The sequence below is a fragment of the Melanotaenia boesemani genome, chromosome 21 (assembly GCF_017639745.1).
Source record: "Melanotaenia boesemani isolate fMelBoe1 chromosome 21, fMelBoe1.pri, whole genome shotgun sequence".
Lineage (NCBI taxonomy): Eukaryota > Metazoa > Chordata > Actinopteri > Atheriniformes > Melanotaeniidae > Melanotaenia > Melanotaenia boesemani.
In genome coordinates this window covers 7,685,985-7,708,787 of record NC_055702.1, presented here as the reverse complement: position 1 = coordinate 7,708,787, position 22,803 = coordinate 7,685,985, and the positions used below count along the sequence as shown (strand labels likewise).

Below are 22,803 nucleotides of genomic sequence, written 5' to 3'. Positions count from 1 at the left end.
CAATATTTGTCATCACACAGGTTAACTAGCATGTGTCTAACCAAAACTTTTTTTTTTTTTTTTTTTTGTCTGTTTTGAATGCAGCAAATTGATCCACCAGCATTACCAAGTGTTTTTCATTTTCATACATTTATGATGTGCTGCAGATGACTGCAAAGTAGGCATGTAGCATAACCTGAGATCAAAGCAGTACCTCATGGTATTACCTGGCTTGTTGGGCCCTAACTGGGCATGCTTTATTCACACCTTCACAGTTGCAGGGAATGAGGCCAATCAGAATAATTAAGCGCATCTATAACTTAAAGTCTGCAGGGTCAATTAGGATTTAAGCTTTTAAAAAAAATAATGAAACGCTGATTATTGATGACATAGTCTTTAAGATGTGACATATTTGGTGAGGAATTGGTCCAACCACTATCTCTGTCAAGAGAAAAGGGGTAAAGTATATGAAATACTTCCCCAGGAAGTCTGGGAACTGATGATCTTTCTGATATATGGAAGAAAATGGATTGAAGAATGTCCTGGCAGGGTTAAAGGGGCATCATACTCCAGTTAATCTGCATTGGTATTCTGCTTATGTGTTTTTACATTGGCTTAAGCCTCAAGCTAAATTTTTGCTTGGGCAGATTATAGGTAGAAAGTCAAGTGAGGGATCACATCCCTGTTGCTGCAAGAACAGATTTTATTAGTTTGACTTAATGCTTGTACTGGGCAGGATCAGGGCCAAACATAAACTATCTCATTGGAGCTCCTGAATTAAGTTGATGTCACCAAATTTGGGTTTAAAGTAACACTATTATAAATTTTAAAAGAAGTACCTAGATTGTTTCATATAGCCTGAAGCACAGACACGTTGTGTGTTTATGACACTTTGGTGTGTTTCTGTAGGTTTTCTTTCTCTACACTCAAAATCACTCTGTTTTCTGCAGAGCACACTTTATAACATGAAGAAAAAGAAATCTGCACTACAGTATGTCCATTGTACTAACCCTGACAATGTTCTGCTGTATAATTACATTCTATTTCTAAAGCCATCCGTCTTTCCTCTCAGAGAGCTGACAGGCTAAAACATTAGCACATTGTCAGCGGCTCCTCAGACGCCGCAGTTCTCCGGCACACTTTATATTATCATGTGCTCTCAACTCAGCTTCCCAGATAGGGTTACCTCTCTGCAGTCTGGGGAGAAAGAGGAGGTGTTTTCCTGTTGCCAGTGTAGCTCAGCCGTGATGGGGCCTCCTGGATTCTAACTGGAGCTCTGTTGAATTCTGGGTCACAGCCCAGCCCCAGGCAACCGCTGGCTGCACTTTAGCCATTCTGTGTCGTTTTAGCTCCTGTGACATTCCACAGTGGGTAATTTTTCACCTTTTCTTCCCGAGACAACCTGTTCTCCATCCTGCCCCACCTCGCTGGCAATGCATACAATCTCAGCAGGCTTGTGCATCTGTTGCTGATAGCACGGCGGCCTCAGCACCTCAGCATCACCTGTTCGTTATGCATAGCTCTGCTGCCTCAACAGAAAACGAGCTGCGTGAAGTTCCATTTTCCCCAGGCTATTTATTTAATGGATAATGCAAGGGACGCAAAATGGAAATCGCGCATTCGACCATGTCTTTAACCTCAGCCCCTACCTGCATGCATTCATTCTCACCACTAGTGAGCATAAATCATTGGGGTAACTTGTTATTACCAAGCTGATAATTTATTCTCCAGGAAGTTTAAGGAAAATAATAACATTTCTTTCTAATGTTTTTCCATGGTATTTTATCTGATATATTGATTTGCCTCTGTCTCTGTCTTTGGCACCAAAATCTAGGACAGATTGTACATTTTTGTAATGAGTTTATGTCAAAAGAAGCGATAAAGGGAAGGGGAGCATTCATACATGCTAATCTCTGGCTCTCTCTGTGATGGCAGGATGGCTCAGAGGGTTCAAACTTCCCTGGTGTGCGCTCACTGTGGCTTGGCACAAAGATGAGGCAAGCGATGTGATGTGCCAGGTGCTTTGTATTCTGAGCTTGGGGGGTTGAAGGATGCAGGCATAGAGAAGGAGGGAAGAGACAGAAAATGAAATAGAAAAAGAAGACAGAGAGGAAGACAGCTCAGAGACAGTGTAATCACTCTGACACTCTCCGATACTGCTGTCTGCCTGACACTTGACTCGTATCCCAAGCTTCGTCTGCATTCCCCCTGTCCAGTATCTCCCACTCTCTATCATCTTTCTCCCTCTTTTCCCCCCTTCTGCTCAGTCTAAACAGAAACTTGATCACCAGGTTTCTGTATGTATTGCCTATGTGCAGAGCTGTTCTGCCGTCTTCATAATTTTTTAGGTAAGCTTAGACTCTTGACTCCATGTGCTCTTGAAACTGTTTAAAGTTAACTATCAAATATTTGGGTTTCATTATGTTACATCTATCAGATTTCATGTAGAAATGATGTTTTACTACCCTTTTCCCTCTTCTGCCTAAAGATCCTGAAACATAGTACTGTAAGTGAGTAATAACTGTAATGAAATTTAGCACGACTGCAGCTGAAACATACACCAGCTCTCTACTGTGAGGTAGTCCATAGCGTCTGAGAGAATGATGCTCTGAGTTCACAGCAAAACAATCTGCCAGACCGTCTCCTCCAGCTCTGCTGGCTAAGATGCTACCTGACTAATTTTGGCTCCTCTATATGCCAGCATTTGAACAGAACAATGACTCCTTTTCAGAAGTTGTTCTATTTTAAAAAATCCCAGGCGGTTTATAGCTCTCAGAAGCAGAGCCAACAGACTTAGACTTTCAACCTGTCATGTTTTTTTTTTCTTTTTTCCTTTAATTGTGTGTGTGGTATAGTGCAAAATGATTTTGAGTAGATAGGATGCTGTATTATTGTCAGTGCATTGATATGCTTATCTGTGCTCTGAATTTGAGATGAAATACAGCTGAAGATGAAACAGACTCTAAAAATGTGGGTTTGCAAGATGCACGTGACTTCCTCTCAAGAAGCATTGTGTGGTTAAAGTGAAGGGGAAAACAGGGTAATGTAGCAGCAACCACACATACAGCCACTACCACACCTAGCTTTTCCTCATTCTTTCCTTTTTTCCCCCACTTACAGATTGTGTATAAAAGATGGACATCACCCACCGATTTGTGAACTACTGTTTTGAAGTCTGAGTTGTACATTTAGTCACTGTTATGTGAGATTTTAGGTAATCATTGTCAACACAAATAACTGCGAGTAACAATTTAATTGTCTCTGTTAATCTTTATGCCACTAGTATGATGTAAGCATGCAACAAATCAATAACTTACATAACATTGAGTTATTAATTGCTTCAACTATAATGAGTGTAAGGTATAATTTAATCAGTCATTTCTATTAATTTAATTCAACTCAGCTTTATTTGTGTAGTGTCACAATAACGTCATCTCAGGGGACTTCACAGACAATCAGTTTGAGACAGTAATAAATAATAGTCTAGTTAAGGAAAACCAACAGATTGTATTGAATTTTGACTTTGATCCAATCCCCCATCCTGAGCATACAATGGGCGACAGTGGAAAGGAAAAACCCCTTTTAACAGGAAAGAAAAACCTCCAGCAGAAACCCGCTCAAGGAGGGCAGCCATCTGCCTTGACCAGTTGTGGTGGATATGATAAGAAAGTGAGACCAACAGGCAATAAAACTTATTTTATTAAATGGTGGAAAACTGTTAAATCATTGTTATTCAAACAGTTACAAATCCCCCATTTTTTTTTAACACCAAAAGTCAAAGTGCATCTGTAAGTTAACCCTGAATCTGACCCGTCTTGTTAAAGTTGTCAGTGTCAGAATCCACAGTTGAATGTGAAGTATGACCCAAACACAGAACTACAGAAAGGTGAACCTAACTGAGAGTTTATTATGCAAAACAAAAGACACACCCACAGCAGGAAAATGGAACAAGACCATATGACAGAAGGAAGAACCAACAACACAACAGAAACCAATGAGTATTTATTCATAGGGAGCTAATGACCAATGTTAGAAATGAGAAACAGAAACCAGGTGTAAAAGGGCAGGAGTAAAACAATAAAGCGGCAATAATACTAATCCTTAATAACTAGGAAGGAGTAAGAGCATGACAACAAAAGACTATTGTAAACAAATGTGTACCCAAACACTCACCAAGCAGGACACATAGGAACCCTTCAGCCTTTGAGATGCATTGCGCTCATTCGACTTCATGTCAAAGTTGCATATAAAGATAATTCAATTTGTCAGAAAAATAAACATTAATCAAACCAAAAGTTGGACATCAGACTCTTTTGAGTATTTGTCAGTCAAGTCAACTGTAGAACCAGATTGCAGATTGCACCAGACTTGTCTGTGGAAACGTATTTCCTATTTCAAAGCTAGAATGAAAGTTTAAGTTGTTGCTTTTTGAATGAAAATCATTGGAACCATCACGTGGTGGCCATCTCTGGTATCAGGCACTCTTCTACTCATCAGCTACTGTTTTAAGCTTAATGAATACATACTACACTTATCCTCCAACAATAAGTCTATATATAAATAGGGCACCCAGTTATTTGATGCTTTTTCTTCTTTGCACACATGTAAATATTAAATATAAGCTGCCATACGCTTGCAACTTTGGAACCCTCCTGAATGGTATCTGTGGGCAAACAAAACTTGGCATTTTTGTGCAGACACTCCCATTTCTGCAATTTATAGAGGAAGATACTTCTAATTTAGAATCAATGGAAACAGATTCAAACAACTAAAGCTGAAGAAGAGTGCATATACATAATATAAATTATATAACAATATGCTCCTGTTAAGTAAAAGAAAGCATCTTTTTAAAGCAGTCTGATAATAGTGAGGACACCATCATTCATTTTCATAGGGCTTTGTTTAATAAGCTGCATTAGGGTATTCTCCTTACATATAGGGGTGAAAAATGTTTTTCTTTAGAGTAATAGAGTGGAAAAGACAGTCCTTATGGAGCTGTTTCATGACTGAAGAGAAGATTCACCTTAGTTAAAAGAGAAAATGTGTAATAAATTGTTATTGAAGTATCACTATACTGAGCGAGGGATATGTTCAGGATTTCTTTCACCACTGTATCTGTGCCTAAGAGAAGAGAGAAAGTTGAAAGGGTTGTCTTTTTGCCAGTTCATCAGATCTACAGCTGTGTTCGAAGAAGGATCTAAACTGTGTTTTAGTTATCAGACTTCAGCCTTTATATGTGAAAAATAACAAGCTTTTTTGTCCTTTTTTTTTCTGTCACATGTTTGTTCCTTCATCATTCAACTCAAGAAGCAGAAGCAGTGGAGGCACACAGGCAGGATCCGAGCCAGCAGAAACACAACCCATAACGGATATCTTTCTAGTGACAGTCTATGTGGCATATTCAACAGCCTGAAATGTTTATATTGAATGTTTCAGCAGCTCGAAAATCACCATGGCATTGGTATAAAAGACAAAAGCCCCAGCCTTTTGTCATGGGTAATTATCACTGAGTAGGCCCTGCAAAGCCTTCCATTTGGCTCTGAACAAATTCACATTTAATTTTGCTCTCATGAATTTGACACAGGGCGTTTTAATTTTTTTTTCCTATTTTCTTTTGTATTCAAATCAGGCTTGACTGTAGAATTTAAATACCTATTGAAACGGGTTCATCTTGAGTTCTCAGAGAGTTTCCTTTGCTAGATTATTTGAATACAGGAAACCACAGAAAAAAGAATAAGAAGGGCTATAGAAAGACCACATGATATTTCCTAAAGAATCAGTATGGGATGAACATTCAAAAATGCAATACCTTGAAAATGAGCTTTGGTATTAAATGCAAGTTTAGGTGTCTTATCTTCCTCAAGCCTTTGAGTCCCTGACAACTGACTCGGCAGAATAAAAAATAGCAGTGTGCTTTTGCCAAAGCTGATCCCCACTGAAGTGTCATCTCCACAAGCGCTGTCATATATTCCTTATTAGTAATGAAGTAATGTTGGTGCTGTGGGAATCTACTCAGAGCTGCATGCACTCCGTTCTCTTTGGGTTATATTTAGTGGATAGGTCTTATAGCAATTTAGCTTAATGCAACATGGACCAGTGAAATTAAAATTAAGCCTCATCTATGCCAGTCTCTCTCCGTTTGTGTCAGTTTATCAGACTCTCCAGGCTAATCTCAGCTAATACGAACACTTGGTTTACTCCTACCATGTTTCCCACCCGCCACTGAAATGCAACTCACGTGGTAACATGTGGGTGTAATTGCACTTATGACATTAAAAAATCCAGGTGTAAATACTCCACAGCAGAATGAGGTTGTTAAAATTCACTAGCTAAAGCCAAGTAGAGAATAAGTGCTCAGTTAGATCTTGATTTAAATAATTCTCACATATATAGGAGCATTGATTGTAGATTTACCAGGCATTTTGTATGCTGTACAGCCTTTGCTTTGATCTGCTGCAAAAGATTTCTAATCGTCAAGCCACCTCTGTGGATATAAAAGTGGATAAAATGCTAGCGTGCATGCTAACATCATACGAGTTGCAAAAACTCCAGGTTCCATGTTACAGGGCAATGTTGATTTAATGAATTATGCCCACTGTACATCGCTCTACGCCACTGCAATGTTTGCGCTCATCCAAATGCTTAATTACAGCCATGAGTTAAAACACAGTGTACTAGTTTCTTCTTTGTTCCAAAAGTGTTCCTTATTTTTAGCCACAGCCATTTTGATTCTGAGCTTTCTCTGCCAGAGCACTTTAAAGCCGCAGAGGGCAAGATACCATGAAGACTCCTGTAGATACATGCCCAAGATCATAGGTCTTAATCGGATTAAAATTAGAAAATGTCAGTGCAGATAGACGTACTCCATGTGTGAACAAACCAGCTTACTCTAAACTATTTCATATGGAAGTAGAGCAAAAAATTCTGAGTCTGATCTCGGTACAAAATGCCTTCTGTTAATGTCTTCTATGGTCGTTTGTTCTCATTTTGCTCTCTGTAGCAGCTTCATATATAGCACACAACAGGGCTCCGTCCTTGTCCGACACATTATGATTTGAGTATTTTTCTTTTCTTGAACTTCTGTGACTAATTTTAAGCCTTACCAAAAGAGTCCATTCAAAAACTCTCAGGTTAGCTTGGTGACTGAGAGCAGATCACAGCACTGTAAAAAAAAAAGACAAAAAAAAAAACACAATGGAAACATAATGAATTGTTTGAGCACATTTTTCTTTTAACTTTTTTTGGTCCTCATCAGTTGTTAGAGGAAAATAAGCTCAGCTCAATCGAATCAAAGTTTTAGCTTTGAGCACATACTTTATGTATCTCAACTAAGATTTCCATCGTGGTCAGCCCTATTAAAGCTGTGTTGTGAGTATTTGCAATTCTGTTTTCTCAAGTTGAGCAAGATTTATAATTAATTTACAGCATGGTCATTTGTTTGCAAAAATTTGATTGTGTTTATTTTTGAAGCATGTCTTGATGAATTGATGTTATGGCCGACTTAAGTACTTTCATGTGTTTTCTCAAGCTGCAGATCACTGAGCTTTTTTGGCCATCATCAAATATTTTTTTTTGCCGTGTTTTATGTTCAATTACATTTCTTCTTCACTGTCAAATTTGACTTCTTCTAACAGTGAATTACACTAATACATGTGAGTTTAATTAGACAACTATGCAGACTTTGTAAAAAGAGATCTGGCTCCACACAATGCTCAGTCCAACTGTTTTATACATTTGCATTTTCATCTTTACCTCTTCATATCCAGCCCATTCCTCTCTGAACCACATCACTCTCACCCATCTCACCCAGTCCATTCCCCATCTCTGTGACCATACACCATCTAGATTTGGAAGTGAAATCTGAAAGGCTTCAGACTGGTTTGAATACATCCTGCAACCACTCTGCCTCCTTCAGTCACTGACCCAGGAAAGGGTGAATTATTCACAAGCAAGTTACCATAAAGATAAAGCTTATTTTCCCCCCCTTACGCAATAAACTGGCAGCCACTCGGCAGCAAGGAAAAAAAAGGATTCTGTAAAAATACTGCTGACAAATTTATAAGAACACACTGCAAAGCTAACTCTATAAATTTTTTACTAAATCGCATAGTTGTTCTTGTATGAAGAAGAAAAAAATAAAATGGAGGACGGCCTCAAAGCTCAGTGGTAAGGCAAGTGTCCAGCATGGAGATTTATTTATATAGGATTTTATTTAAAAAAAAAAAAGAATGTTTTTACTACAGTGTACGATGAAATATTATTCTTGCAATCTATTTATAATCGCTGGTAACAAATCGCATAGGTCTGAATATTTTTTCTTTCCATCATTTACTTGTGAGTTCTCAAAATGTGGGTGTATATGGACAAGAAATGTTCCAAGTGTAGCCAAACACTATAAATGTAATGAACTGCAATGGCAACATGCCAGTTTCTATTTTTAAAACTTGGATTGTGAGACCAAGGCAAAGAGACAACACTTTCCTTTGTTTTCCCTCCTTCTTGGCTCAAGGGGGGACAGAAAGTTTAACTGTCCTGCTCCTCATCTCTATTTGTCTTTTAATGACAGTGAGAAGTTATCAGTGGCAACAAGATATTTCATATATGACATCTTGATTTTTATATTAAACAATGTTTTCTTTTCAGTCTAATTTCCTGCCCCACCCCCACTCGGTCACTACATGAAAGCCTTTCATATACTTTTTGTCTAATTTGAAAAATAACTAATCTGTCATTTCCATTTAAAGTGACATTATCTTATGTGCCCCTCACTGTCACATAGTTTATATTTGTTAATACCCTTTTCTTATAAAACCTTGTCATTTCCGAGTGGAAAGCACTTGACCATGTCCTCCAATTTTGTTTTCCAAGAATAGTTATCTCTCTTATCTAGAAATTGTCTCTCAGAGTTGCTTCCTACATACAGTTCCCATCTATTTATGTTTCTAAAAGAGCCCCTCTAAATTGTTTTCACATAACAGTTTATATTTCTGGAGAACTTGCATTGGCTTGATTAATAAAGCTCTTGATGTTTTTTTTCTTCCATAAAAACTTATTTTGATTTAGAGCTTCTCTGTAAAAACCATTTATGTGTTGAAATGGAATATCAGAGTAAAGAAACTGAAGACTAAACAAAGCTCAGGTTTACAACAGGTGTGATGTGTAAAATGAGCATATATGAATAAATACTTCAAACCAAGGTATGCAAAACATGCAAGCTGAAGAAGCTGATAAATTAATTGCAGAATGTGGTGCAAGTTAATAGTCCTATCCTGTGTGGATCTAAGGTAAGGCAAGGTAAATTTATTTTTATAGCACATTTCATGCACAAGACAATCAAAATACTTTAACATTAAAAGCATTACAGCGGAGTGCAGGAAGCAATAAAAAGTTAATTAAAAACAAACTTTAAAAGCAATAAGAGAAATTAAATAAACTCTGAAAAAAGTTAAAATAAAATAGATAAAATGCAAGAAATACAATTTCCAGTGTGAGGAATTAACAGTTGTTTTGATAAAAGGCAGCAAATAAAGACGTTTTTAACCCTGATTAAAAACTGCTGAGAGTTTCAGCAGACCTGCAGTTTTCTGGGAGTTTGTTCCACATGTGGGGATCATAAAAGCTGAACGCTGCCTCTCCATGCTTAGTTCTGACTCTGGGAACAGAAAGTAGATTTGACCCTGATGACCTGAGGAATCTGGGATCTAAGAGCATACAAGCTTTCTTTACAACTGATAGGAAATAACAAACATGATCTTAAAACACACTGGCTGTGTCTGAATGTGCAACTTACTCCCTACATAGTGCCCTTTATAGGGGCCATGCCATTTTGTAGGGGTGTCCAAATTTCCAAAGAGATAAAAGTATGGCACTCAAAATTACCCACAATGCATCTTGAAAAGTAGTGAGCATCGATGGTCACTAGACGGGCAATATAGACCACAATGCATTGCGGGCAGAAGCTCAACATGGCGCAAGGAGGCGAAAAAACATTTTTTATTGAATAGATATGCAACAAAGAATAAAATACAACGTAAGGAATAAAAATAAACATATTTACACACAACTTTGGATTGGATTTGAAATGACATCTTGACGCCGTTGGTAGTCACGTGGTCGGTGGCAAATCATCAAGAGAATGAGTGCATTATGTAGTTTGTTATATAGTGCAGCCTATGTAGTGAACGAGGGGTTAGGGAGTAGGGTGGACAGTCGGACACAGCCACTGTGTAAGTACTATGGTTTTTCTTACCTGTTCCCCTACTATGATGCAGATTTTTTTATGCTTCTTTTCACTATAGTGGTCATGTGTGATGTTGCGTGTTGCAGTACAATTAAGGTTAGAATTATTGAACGTGGTTGGGTTAGATGAAAAATTATATGTATTTGGGATTAAAAAGTACAAACTGTCATGGGATACTTATTTTAAATTTTAAATTTTACTCATTTTTATATAAAAAAAAACACCTTGAACTTGCAAGGATGAACTAACAATCAATAGCTATGATGAGTTACAGTTATAACTGCACAAATACTGCACAATGCAGATTGTAAACGAGTATCTAAGACTTAAAACTGTAAAGTGCAGATGAACAGGCAAAGGTGACACAGGGCTGGTAGGATTATAAGTCCAGGTGAGAAAATAAACTGGGGAAAAAAAGCAGGTTGGGAAGGAGCTTAATGGCTGAGACTGTCAGGCTCATGAAGCAGATTATCCTGGTTGAGACTCGGTGGGGAGCTCACACCTGTAATCCCTTTAATATAAGTAGTTGTTTTTCTCACCATTCAGCCTCAACTAATGAAGGCAGCCATGCTTTGCGACTCCCTGCCCACCTCTAAAAAAGATTCATATTAAGGGAGGTTCAATTAGAATTTATAGCAAATGGTCTTTTACTGATGTTTCCACAGGATCCCACAGAAATGAGCTGTTTCTTTTAACACACCAACATCCTACATCATAGGTTTCCTTTGGGATAGCGTTATATGTGGCAGCGCTGCCTGAGATTATAGCCCACAGGGCAGGTAAAGGACTGTTTTCACACAAGGTTGACAAAGCAGTAAGGCTCAGAGCTGAAAGGAGTGGGTTTTTCCCCTCACCACACATTACCCATTACTCTAAATCACCCCCCTACTTCCTCCTCCTCCTTTCATCCCTGACCTCCACTAGCATCCACTGACCTGGAAAATATCCGGTGAGTCCAAGCCACCAAACGCAGCGTTGGCCCTTGCATCGCCGGCAAACAGCAGAAATATTGAGCCAATTACAAGATTATTATCTGCTTATAGTGGCAGGGGCACACTGTGGGAGTGTATTTATGCCTGCCAGGGCTCCCTGCTGGAAGAGGAAAAATGAATCAAAGGCTGGTGGGGGGGAAATAGTCAACACTCATGCCCACTTGCCTCTGTGTTTTTACAACTCTCGTCAATTGACAGACTGGCTAAGAGCCAAACTTCTCTTAGAAAGGTCAAGGATAACACAGGGAAACGGCCCAAGTTGGAGCTGATTGCTTGTTACTGTTTTACTCTTCGCTCATTCATTTCATGCCATCATGATATATATATATATATATATCTATATATATATATATAATTTAAAGTAAAGTAGACCTTATGGTGCACAAGACATGATTCCCTGCCTGTATGTGACTCCATAGCTGAGTTGATTTGCAAGTACAACTCCTGATGTGTCAGATTTTTATATCAGAGTGGTTATTTTATAGTTGAGCTTACAAAGGACACATTGAGTGATGTACTGCCTGTTACTGTGTACATTGGATTTGACTTTTTAACAGGGAATTGCGCTGCCAGAGAGACTTGGCATCTTTATTTCCAGCTAGTTAGTTCCATATGTAAGGAATGATACCATCACAACATGTGCAGTGTTCTCTCATGTACACAAACTGTTTATAACCTAAATATCTGAGTCGCTCTTAATAATTTTCTTGTTTGTCTTCAACATTTAAATGCATGCTAAAGAAGTGACTTTGATTTAAAGGGAAGCTTGGGTTCATGTGTTGTTTTTTCTTTTCGTTGTGGGTGCAGCGTCTTGTTTCTTGAATAAATCCTGCTGCCTGTGTTTCATGCGTCAGTGTGCTTTGGGAGCCGTAATTTAGCAGCACTATGAAGACATCAAAAGCAGAAGCTGGAGCTGCCATAAATCTCAAGCACTTGAATATTGTGTCATCTGTTACATCACCTACAGTACCACTACCACTTAAGTTTTCATTGGAAAGAGCTGCATGTGGCTGCTGTAGGGTGGAAAGAAGTAGCCCAGTGTAGTTCACTCCGTGTAAAACCAGCTGTCCGTTGCTCCGTTTCCAAGTGAAACATACAAGTTAAAAAGTGAAGTATTGCACAACTGTGGTCATGCACTGATAAGACTTTTTCTTCATTTGAAAATTTGAGGGTTTTCTTTAGAGAACACCAAAAATCCACATTTTACTGGCACCAATTCGTGGAGAATTAGAGGAAAACCATCATTTTGAAGTGATAGTTACATTTTGAACAATCATTTTTGAATGCACTCATCTGTAATCAAACTGTCAAGATGCATTATGGGCAAAAAGGAATATGTGGTCTATTTATATACACAAGTAATGATTGGAAACTAGGATGTACAAAACATAGGTCAGACTTGGTGTAAAATGTTTGTATAATCTAACCTTGTAGATATTGGTTGAAAATGCATCAAAATGTGATGTTAATTGTTGCAAGACATCCTGCCCGGAGCATGCTTTTTATTTATTTTATTTAACAAAGGCAAATGTGGATCATGTAAAAATGTTCATCACAATGAAATTAAACCCTGGAGATGATCATGTTAATTCATGTTTTTTCTTTTTATTTTATTTACTGAAAATTATTGATTTACTTATTTTAAAAAAGCACATTGTTATGACCTGCTCAGTCACAGAAAGTTAAACTAATTTCAAACTAGAAGGTCCTGTTAAAAAAAGTCAAATGGGAATAAATTATTTATTCAGGGACATTAGCATTTATAACAACATACATATTATAACTAAATTTAAGGCCTGTAGATATAAGCAAAACAATTAAAATCATGACAAAATTACAATTAAACACAGCCAAACTAGAAACTTTAAATTAAAACCTGAAAAAATAAATAAACACACTTACATACACATTGCTAACACCCCTGTTCTTAATGCCCCGGGACAAAATTTTACCAGTATGGCTACAGCCCACTTTATAGCAACATTATGGCTGTAGCAAAGAAAAGTACTGCTCACTCCCAAAATGACTTTAAGATGCCATTTACAAAAATAGATGCAGTAGTGAGCTGCTTTTGGCAAATCTCAGCTGGATGGAGCTACAGGTGAAGGAACTACACCTACCATGATCAAACAATATGCTATTAGTCAGTGACTCCCTGTAATATGATTCACTTCAGACCCTACATGTACCTGCAAATGCTTGCAGCAGTTAATGATACAGGGAACGTTAATGATTCTGAATGATTGAGGTTGATTTAAAGTGACCGCTCCACACACCAGGTAACATTATTCCCTCCATTAAAGAGAAAAAGTCCTTCCCCATCTTCCTTCCTAGCCAGTTTATATGCCGATGCTTTGAGAAAAAGTGGACCCAGTCACCTACACTACATTTGAGAATATTGTGTGCACACTAATATTTCCATTAGTCTTTTTTTATTATTATTTTTGCTGTTTTCTCACTTTTGTACTTTTTACCTGTGTCACCATGTATGTGCAAAGACATTCAATAGATATTTGAACAATATAACATTGGAATGCCATTAAATAAAGATAATCTAGAAGTGTTGTGATGCTTAATCAGTTAAATATTTAGCTAGCTTATTAATAAATAAAGAATTTAAAAAATCACAAGTTTATATTTAGCAGAAATAGTAGTTTGTTTAACCAGGAAGTAAAAACACGACCGTCTTCATGATGACTTGATCACAACAAACAACATGGCTCCTTGACCCAGAGAATCCCCCCTTGAGTTCCCGTGCACCGCCATACCACTGCTGGGAGTGCATCAACCACAAAATAAGCTTGATGCACACCATCAAATATAGATGCTTCCTTCAGCACAGGCTCATTGCTTTTTTATAACACAATAATGTTCTCTTTTGCACTGTGAAGTTAAAGTCTGTTTTGAAAGTCAAGCTGTTCTCAAATCAGCATGATCCCAGTGTAAGCAGGAAGACCAGCAGACTACCTGCTTGCTAGTGTCTGGGATCCCCAGTTTATCAATAATTTGTCTCTGTGGTATTTTTCATTGACTTGTCTGCTCAGAAGCCATTGTAAACCAAGATGACATTGGTTTTGTTTTAAAGTAGCATCATGCAGCCTCACCCTGGACTGTCGGTGTGATGAGGCAGATCTAATGTGAGAGGAAAGGAGTCTTGTCCATCTTCCTCTTTACACAGCTGTGAGAGGTCGCGGATACTGAGAGCACTCTTGCGGTCAGGTGACGGTCAGCGTTGCAGGGAGATGTCAAGACATCGATGCACCTGTGTTGACACTGTTGCTCTTATCGACCGCTTCCATGTGCTGACCTCATGAACTGTTCTACAAAGAAAGGATCCTCTTAGCATGCTCAGCCACAAGGACCAGATTTGCTCTGACACTGGCCTGAAAGTATTGACTTAAAGCTTTTAGATCTATTTCTCTTCACACTCTGAGCTCTTCAGCATAAGCCATCTTAAACAAACACAACAAAAACAGGGCGACATACAGTCATGTAAAAAAGAAACTACGCTCGCTTTTTATTGGATTTATCTTCAGGTGGTAAAAACAACAAAAACGTAACTCATCTGGTTCTTATCAGATTTTGAAAAATAAACTAAAGACCAGAGTTCAGTTCAAATATTGCAGCAGTATTTAATGGGCTGTGCATAAACTAGGGGAGTCTAGCTCAAGTCCAGCTCCAGTCCAGCTCCTCAATGAATGAGTCATTGTGCAGAACTTCATAGGCTGTTGGAGCCATTTAATTTGAGTCAGGTGTGTTGGAGCAGGGAAACATGGAAAACCTGCAGGACAACAGGAAGCAGAACTGACTTTGGACACCCCTGGACTCAACGAATGCCCACAAACTTCTATAAACAAAAACATTGTGAAGGTAAATTCCTCTACATTGATTCCATGAAAATAAAAAAAAAAAAAGATTTCTTCAAGGGTTTCCTGCTGACAGTGTTTCTACAAGCTGCTGAATCATAGGATATACGTTGGCTTTTTATATCTTGCTTATGCATTTTGTCTTGGTCTATGTTAAATGAGTGCTGTTGTTATTCATCCCTATATTGTATTTATGTCATTAAAAGACAAGGTAAGGCCCAGGTGAGATATTCCATAAGCTTAACAAGCCTTAAGTGAAGCAAAACGAAGAACCAGGAAAAGTCCAACTTAAAGGAAAACAAATAAATAACACAAAAAAAGGCTCAGCAATAATGTGGGGTCAGGAGAATGAGGTAATTGGGGAGCAATTGGAAGTTACTGGTGTGACTGCTGATAGAAAACAAGTGAAGCAGGAAGTGGTGAAAAACTAAATGTAAGAGGCACCAACTGTATTGAAATTCAACACTTACCAAACTTTGTTTTGTACTGATTCTGCAGATGGAGGCTAAGTGGTCGGCTGGGTCAAGAAAAAATCAAACTTAAGCAAAGGAGGCCACTTCTTGCATCTAGTTTCATCATTCCTAACCTTTTATTCTTCTGCGTACCCGACCTCAGCCACAGTTGTGTCAGAGCAGCAAATTTTATTGCAGCCGCGATTTGCACAAAACTGAAAACTGTCTCGTCAGTGATGCCATCAGATTAGGGGAAGCTTTTAAGTGTCATGGGGGCGGGGGGAATTATCCCAAAGTCAAATTAAGCATCACATTCATCTTGACAACTAATGTCTTTTAGAAACGCGCTCTGTTTATGTAAAGCTCACCCACAGCAAGCAACTCCGTGCCCTCTGCCTCATTTAGTGCCTTGTCTGTTAAATGGAGCATGATTGTACGCCAGCTTCTGAGCAAAGAGGGAAAACTGCCTGTCACACTTACTGGCAGGCAGAGGCTGCACTTTGATTGTATGTGCTCATGCTTGCATTGAGACTTTTCAGCAGATCTCCCTCCTTTATGGTCACAGGTGGCAAACTTTTCGTCTACCCTAGGAACAGCCACGGCCACTTAGCCAGCACCAGCCAAGCACATGCATAATTGATGCTTGCATTCTGTACTTTGGTGAATTTTAAAGCTGTATTCTGCAGAGACTCTAAATGGTAGAGGGAGGGCATGTTAATCATTCATGGGCTGCTTTTACCCGCTTTACTTAAGGTCACTGTCCTGACGGCGGCTGAGCAGAGAAAGGGTGGTGAAAGAGGAGCAGGAAATGAGAGAGGGCGTTAAAGAAAGCCGCAAATAAGACAAAAATCTATTTTCCCTTTTTTAAATTTGCACCTACATATTATAATCTGAGGGTTTTCTTTAGTGGAAGCTGTGGTAGCTGTAAATGTGTGGAGGAATTTCATCTCCAGGGTTTAATTTCATTGTGATGAACAGATTTAGAGCCATCCATTTACACTTTGTGAGTAAGAGTAATTTTCCAATTCATGCTTCAAATAAAAACAATGTTTAACCGCAAGAGGAAGAATATTCTTACTATTCACTGGAAGAAAATCCTTGTTTCCTGAGCAAGACAAGAAGTTTGATCATGCTCAGAGAGCCTCAAGTATTAATATTTTATCACTGGTGCTACTATAGCACAGGTATGGAGATTGGCATATTTTATTCTGCTCTATAAAGAGTGACAGATACCCTTTTTTCAAATGGACCCAAGGGAGAGAGTCTCTTCATTTCACAACCACACCTGTACCTCCAGAGGCATGTCTGAACATGATGCTGCTCTGATAACAATCAAATAAATAAACTACTACAAGTAAACTCTTTCCAGTGTTATTCTAGACTGATTAAATCCAACCAGTTCAGCCAGTTGTAATGTTTGTTGTTGTAAATTTTGTATGCTTCAGTCAAGAGGCCAAGTCAAATAAATATCTCACTTTCCTTTTTTTCTTCTCTCGTGCTTCCTCCCACTCTCTCAGAGAGCTAATGCCGAAGACCCTGGAGGGCCAGATCACCATGGAGAAAACCCCCAGCTACTTTGTGACCAGAGAGGCTCCGGCGAGGATATCAGCCATGTCCAGGGACACTAAATTAATCGTCGTTGTGAGGGATCCCGTCACCAGAGCTATCTCAGACTACACGCAGACACTGTCAAAGAAGCCTGACATTCCCTCTTTTGAGAGTCTCGCCTTCAAAAACAGGACTACGGGGCTCATAGACACCTCATGGAGCGCCATCCAGATCGGCATCTACGCCAAGCACCTGGACAACTGGCTGCAGTACTTCCCCATGGACCAGATCCTGTTTGTTAGCGGCGAGCGTTTGATCAGCGACCCGGCCGGAGAGCTGGGTCGCGTGCAGGACTTTTTAGGCCTAAAGAGGATCATCACAGACAAACACTTTTACTTCAACCAGACCAAGGGATTCCCGTGTCTCAAGAAAGCGGAGGGCAGCAGCAAGCCGCACTGCCTGGGAAAAACCAAAGGCCGAACCCATCCGAACATTGATCCCGAGGTGGTGCAGAGGCTACGGGACTTCTACAGACCCTTCAACATGAAGTTTTATCAGATGACGGGACGTTTTTTTGGCTGGGATGACTGAATGTCTTTGATACTGAGGAGTGTCAGAAATACTGGAATGCAGTCATAGAGCCACTCCTGATGGAGCCAGAATCTCAGAGCTAGGGAATAAAGTGGTTTTGATATGAGAATAAAGTTCTAATTAAAGTAATATTGTACTGATATCTGTAGAAATAAGTTAAAAATTTTCATTTCTGAAAATGATAAATAATATTTATTTACACATATACACTTTCAAACTAATCTATTGTGCTCAATTACAGTTGATGTTTTCTAGGAATACAACAGGACCATTCTAACAAAACAAGATCTTATTTATTTATTTATTTCCTTAGTTTGTAGTTCAGAAAACTTTTTGATCCCTTAAAGGGTAAGTCATTTACAGAAACCTAGTTTACACACAGAATGTACACAGAGCAATCACCTGTGATACTTTACAATTTAAATATAATTCAAAAAGCTCACAAGAAATAATTGAAGATGTATGATGATATCAGTATTTTAGATCCCGAGAAATGTAATACTCAGATAATGTTTTTTTCTTTAGTTTGTTTGTTTTTGTTTTTCTCCATTATGATGCTGGATAGCAGTCAGTCAGTACATTTCCTAGACAAGATGTGGTGTTGACTGACAAAAGTTTTTACTTTGCAAATCCCCCGATTGTGCTTCATTAATCTTTAAACAGACTCTGGGTGCCGTTAGAAATGGTTTTGCCGGAAGGTTCCAGGTTGAGTGAAATCCAAAAGGAGTATCCACGTAGCTGCCTCTATAAGATGAGTTTGCATCCTTAAATCAGGGATGTCAAAGTCTGGTACTTGAGGTCCAGTTTTCTGCAGATTTTAGATGTTTCCCAACTTCAACACACCTGATTCAAATGAATGAGTTATTGTGAAGAACTCAGTAAGCTGTTGGATCCATTTCATTTGAATCAGGTGTGTTGTACCTAAAACCTGCAGGACACTGGCCCTCGAGGGCCGAAGGTGAATAGCCCTAGACTAGAGTTTAAAATCCCTGCTTTTAATTTGTAGGAAAAGAAGCTCCAGTCCTTCCTTTTTTATCTTGTTTAGAATAAGAAACATTAGAATATCTTTCATTAAATAAATTAGATGGTTCCATCCCACAATTCTTTGCAGTTGCAACTTTTAAAGAAATGAGCAGTTAAATTTATTCAGTCACACAAATTGGGATTTGTGTAAATAAATTATAACAGGAAAGTCAGTATGTCCGTAGTAATACCTTCATCTAGCATATATATGTCAATAGAATATCAAACAGCTGTAGGTTCATGAAAGTGCCGTCGGATTTCATTGCAGGGTGGTCGAAAGAATTTCTCCTTCCATGTTGCATTAACCCCTGATATGTTTTCCATTGACATCAAGAAAAAAAAGCTTTGGAAAAGACAACAGGAGGCTTTTTTTTTTTGACAAGTTGTACATCACTGAATGTCTGTTAAACCAAATAGAGGAAGACATTAAAAAGGGTTAAGATCAAATATTGTGATTAATGTTAAAATTCAGTTTAATGTGCCCAGATGCTTGTAATGCATCAACATTTGACTTTTCCAGTGTATAATGCTGATTTTAGAGCAGTTATAAGTAAATAAATTATTTAAATAGATTATCATAGTTTACTGGATTTTTAGACAGTTATTTACCAGCTTTTGATTATTTTCCTTGTTCTAACATAATTAGTCCTTTATTCTCATAAAAACAAAAAAAAATAAATAAATAAAAAAAAACATTTTCCTGCTCCATCCTCAGTATTAACTTTAAGCAATATGTGGCTGTTACAGGGGAGGAAAGGAATCTATTTTCTCCACAGTGACTCCTTAGATATGCAATATTTTCTGTTCCATGTTAAATCATTGGAGCTTCTTATAATCTACACTCATGGAGATGTTCTTTAAAAAATGATTAAGTTGTTGAAGGATTTAAGTCATGTCCTGATGCACTAAGAGACTTATTTTTTTCTCAGTTTGAAGGTTATTGGATGTAAAGCAAAGATTACTGTATACATTACTTCTAAAGGGAATGACTGAAATCCCATTGGGTACCGGGGATTTTGATAAACAGAAAAACCTTACTGAGTGAGCTAACGCCATATTTTAAACATACATAGCTGCTTTTACATTTTAACATGTTGTTAGCAAGAATAATTGAAAAAAGATAAAGACAATATGTATTTTTTAAATGTATTTATTTAGGAAGTACATAAGCAACACATATGTTTTGAACAACTCCTCAGCAATTGCTTGTCTTGTATTAATTTGCTTTTGGGTTTTGTTTAGTGCTCTACATTGCAACACCTCAGATTCAAGTTGTTCATTTCAGTATTTTTGTTATACGGGGATGAATGTGGCATGGGAACGCTTCCCTCAGCCTTTAGTTCCAGAGCTGTGCGTTTGTTATTTCAAGGGTCGTTTCCCCACTTTGAGTTAATGAAGCTACAGGCAAAGATAGCACCCACTGTTATTTAAGCAACATTGACTCTGTTGGAGAGAAGAGACCTCTAAAAAGACCTTCCCAAACTGTAACTCAAATTTCCCAAACATGCCTCCTGTTGAACTGAACACACTGGATGTCAGTGGCCTTCCTAGCCTCGAAGCAAATGTGGAGGTCTGTATTAAAAGCAGGAACATAAGAACAATGGCGGAGCTGTGTTCCTAATTTCTAACTACGTGTAGTGTGAGCCACTTTTATGAAAGCAGATATTTCTGAAAACACTAAACCAGCTGTGTTTTTGGTGTGTGTGTCAGAAAACAAAAAGGTATAGATGTAGGGAGTTTTTTCTTCTTTTTTTAAGCTGTTGGGTTTTTGACTCCTTGAATAAAAGTTGCTATATATAAATGTTGGTTGTTTTTGTTTTGCTTCTCATTTACAATCCACTTCAAAAAGCATGCAGTTTAATAGGATGCCATTTTTCAAAACATTAAAGTCATTACAGTGCTGCTCACGCATCAAACAAGCTCAACTGCCTGCAAATCAAAACAGTCCTTGGCTGCTCCCCTCCTATCTCCTCTCTTACACCTTGACATATTGTCTCTGCTTATCTCTGTCCAGCCTCCAGGGCAGAGTGTCAAAGGAAGTGCTGTGGATTTTACAGGGTGCTGGCAGTCTAAAAGCTTTATTTTGGGTGTGCTGGCTGCTCTTTAGTGTCTTTCCGACTTTCGGACAAGCTTTTTTAAAAACAGTGTGAAGGATTTTGTTGAAGGCTTCTGTGTCTCTTGGGTTTAAAAATGCATTTCATGCTCAGAAGACAAACAAAGCAAATGTTCTGATAAAGCTCAAATATAAGAAACAAACCTGTCTTGGGTGTTGCCTAAATCTTGAAGAAAAGTAGGAAACTGGACTATTCTCACAATCATAAAATGTATCTGATCTGTCCATAAAACCGTAATGCTGGTTTTAGATTTTCCCCTGCTTGAAAACACCTGATTCGAATGAATGCTTCAGAACTATCCATTTCATTTGAGTCAGGTGTGTTAGAGCGGGTAAACATCTAAAACCTGCAGGACAGTGACCCCTGAGAAACACAGTTTGAAATCCCTGATATACTTCTGTTCCAGTCTTGTTAATGACAAAAGAAACTGCATTCCCCTACAGCACTACAAAGTCTTCTTCATGATTTTTTCCTTTCTTTGTAAGCCAAACTCACTAACACACCAATGAACACATCAGCACTGATATGGGGTTGAGTGTTTTGCCCAGAGACACTTTTAAATTTGGATTGAAGTCAGGGGCTCGAAGCACTCACCTTCCAATTGGTAGATGGTTCCTCTACTTCCCGAGGCACAGCCACAACCATACTGTATGTTGATGCTACTCCTGACAAAAGTCCACGAAACAACAAAAGTAGTTTGAGAATGACATCAATGAATGTAAGAATGAGCGAACACATTATTAGCAACTTCTACTTGAAGGAGCCTTGTCTCTCTTACCCTTATGCCTCCCCTTATATTCCATTTCTTTTTGTACCTCTATGTTTTCTCAGCTTTTGGCCTTTTCTTTCAGCAGTCTGACTGATTCAAAAAGCTACACTGACAGGCACTTAGCAGATTAACTTTGTTCAGAGGAAGAGAATTAGTTGAAGGTCTACAGATTTCTGCTGCCTGTATCAACTGTCAATGTGCTGACATGATGCTGGGACTTAAAAAACCCGTGGGTCAGTTGGTATACATTTTTTTACTTGTTTAATTTGCTTGCTGTCCTATCAAAATGGATTCAGCTCAGTAGCAATGTCACAATCCTGGCCAGAACTCGAAGCTTGTTTTCTTGTTTGTTTTTGGTTTACTTTGTTTTTGAAGTGAGGTGAACTACTGAAGAAAGACATGCATTTCTCTTAGCCTTGCAAAGCTCTTTTATCTACTTTCTTCTACTTCCATTCTCATAGACTTCTATACTCATTCCATTCTTATTGCGTCTTCTGGATAGAACACCTGTGTGGAATCACCTGTGTACAATTAGTTCACACTCATACTGCTCTAAGTCTAACTAAATCCCTAAAACCTGCTCTAATCCTCAACCCTCTTTCTACACATGCAAGTCTGAAGCTGTTTTTGCACAAATAGCATAGACATAGCAAAAGATGGGTGGACTGTATGATGCACTGCATGTGTACGTGAGCATCATGAACCATGAACCCATGTAAAATGGTGAAGTACAAGGATTAAAGAGAGGTTGCTTTGAAGAAGAGAGCAGCAGTGAGAGCATTTGCACACACCCAAAATAGTTTGTGCAACTTTCCCAATGTGCACGCAATCATGCCCACTGTGGGTTTAGCCTCACACTGTGTCATAGGGAATCGTTTGCAGATGCACACACTGACCCTCTGATTTTGACCACGATCGCGACCCACTTCTACCCTGTGGAAGAACACGGAAGGGATCAGACCCCCGTTTTCTTTGGCTCCTATAAGAGAAGCCCTTAATCCCTGGCCTAGTCTGAGCAAATATCTCCACCAGGCACGCTCCACACAGAGCCCTAATCAAAACAGCTACGACGGTTACTAAGTCAACTTTTCAGGTTCAAGTTTGCTTTAGCTATCATGGACTCTGTATCTTAATGAGGGATCTTGAAACTGTAAAGCAGAATCTTACCTGATACATAATGATCCAAGATACAGCCATGTAGAAAAGAAAGTATAACTTCTTTCTATTAT

At 38.5% G+C, this 22,803-nt stretch overlaps 1 protein-coding gene across 2 annotated transcripts in view; it reads left to right on the top strand.

Annotated features, from left to right (window-relative positions):
• The window catches only part of LOC121633074 (heparan sulfate glucosamine 3-O-sulfotransferase 3A1-like), a 35,488-nt gene extending 17,204 nt beyond the window's left edge, over window positions 1-18,284 (top strand). For both annotated transcript variants that reach the window (XM_041974951.1, XM_041974950.1), the window contains one exon: window positions 17,047-18,284. In XM_041974951.1, the coding sequence (XP_041830885.1) occupies window positions 17,047-17,668 (622 nt within the window). In that variant the 3' untranslated portion in view covers window positions 17,669-18,284. The remainder of the gene's footprint in view (window positions 1-17,046) is intronic.
• The last annotated feature ends 4,519 nt before the right edge of the window (window positions 18,285-22,803 follow it).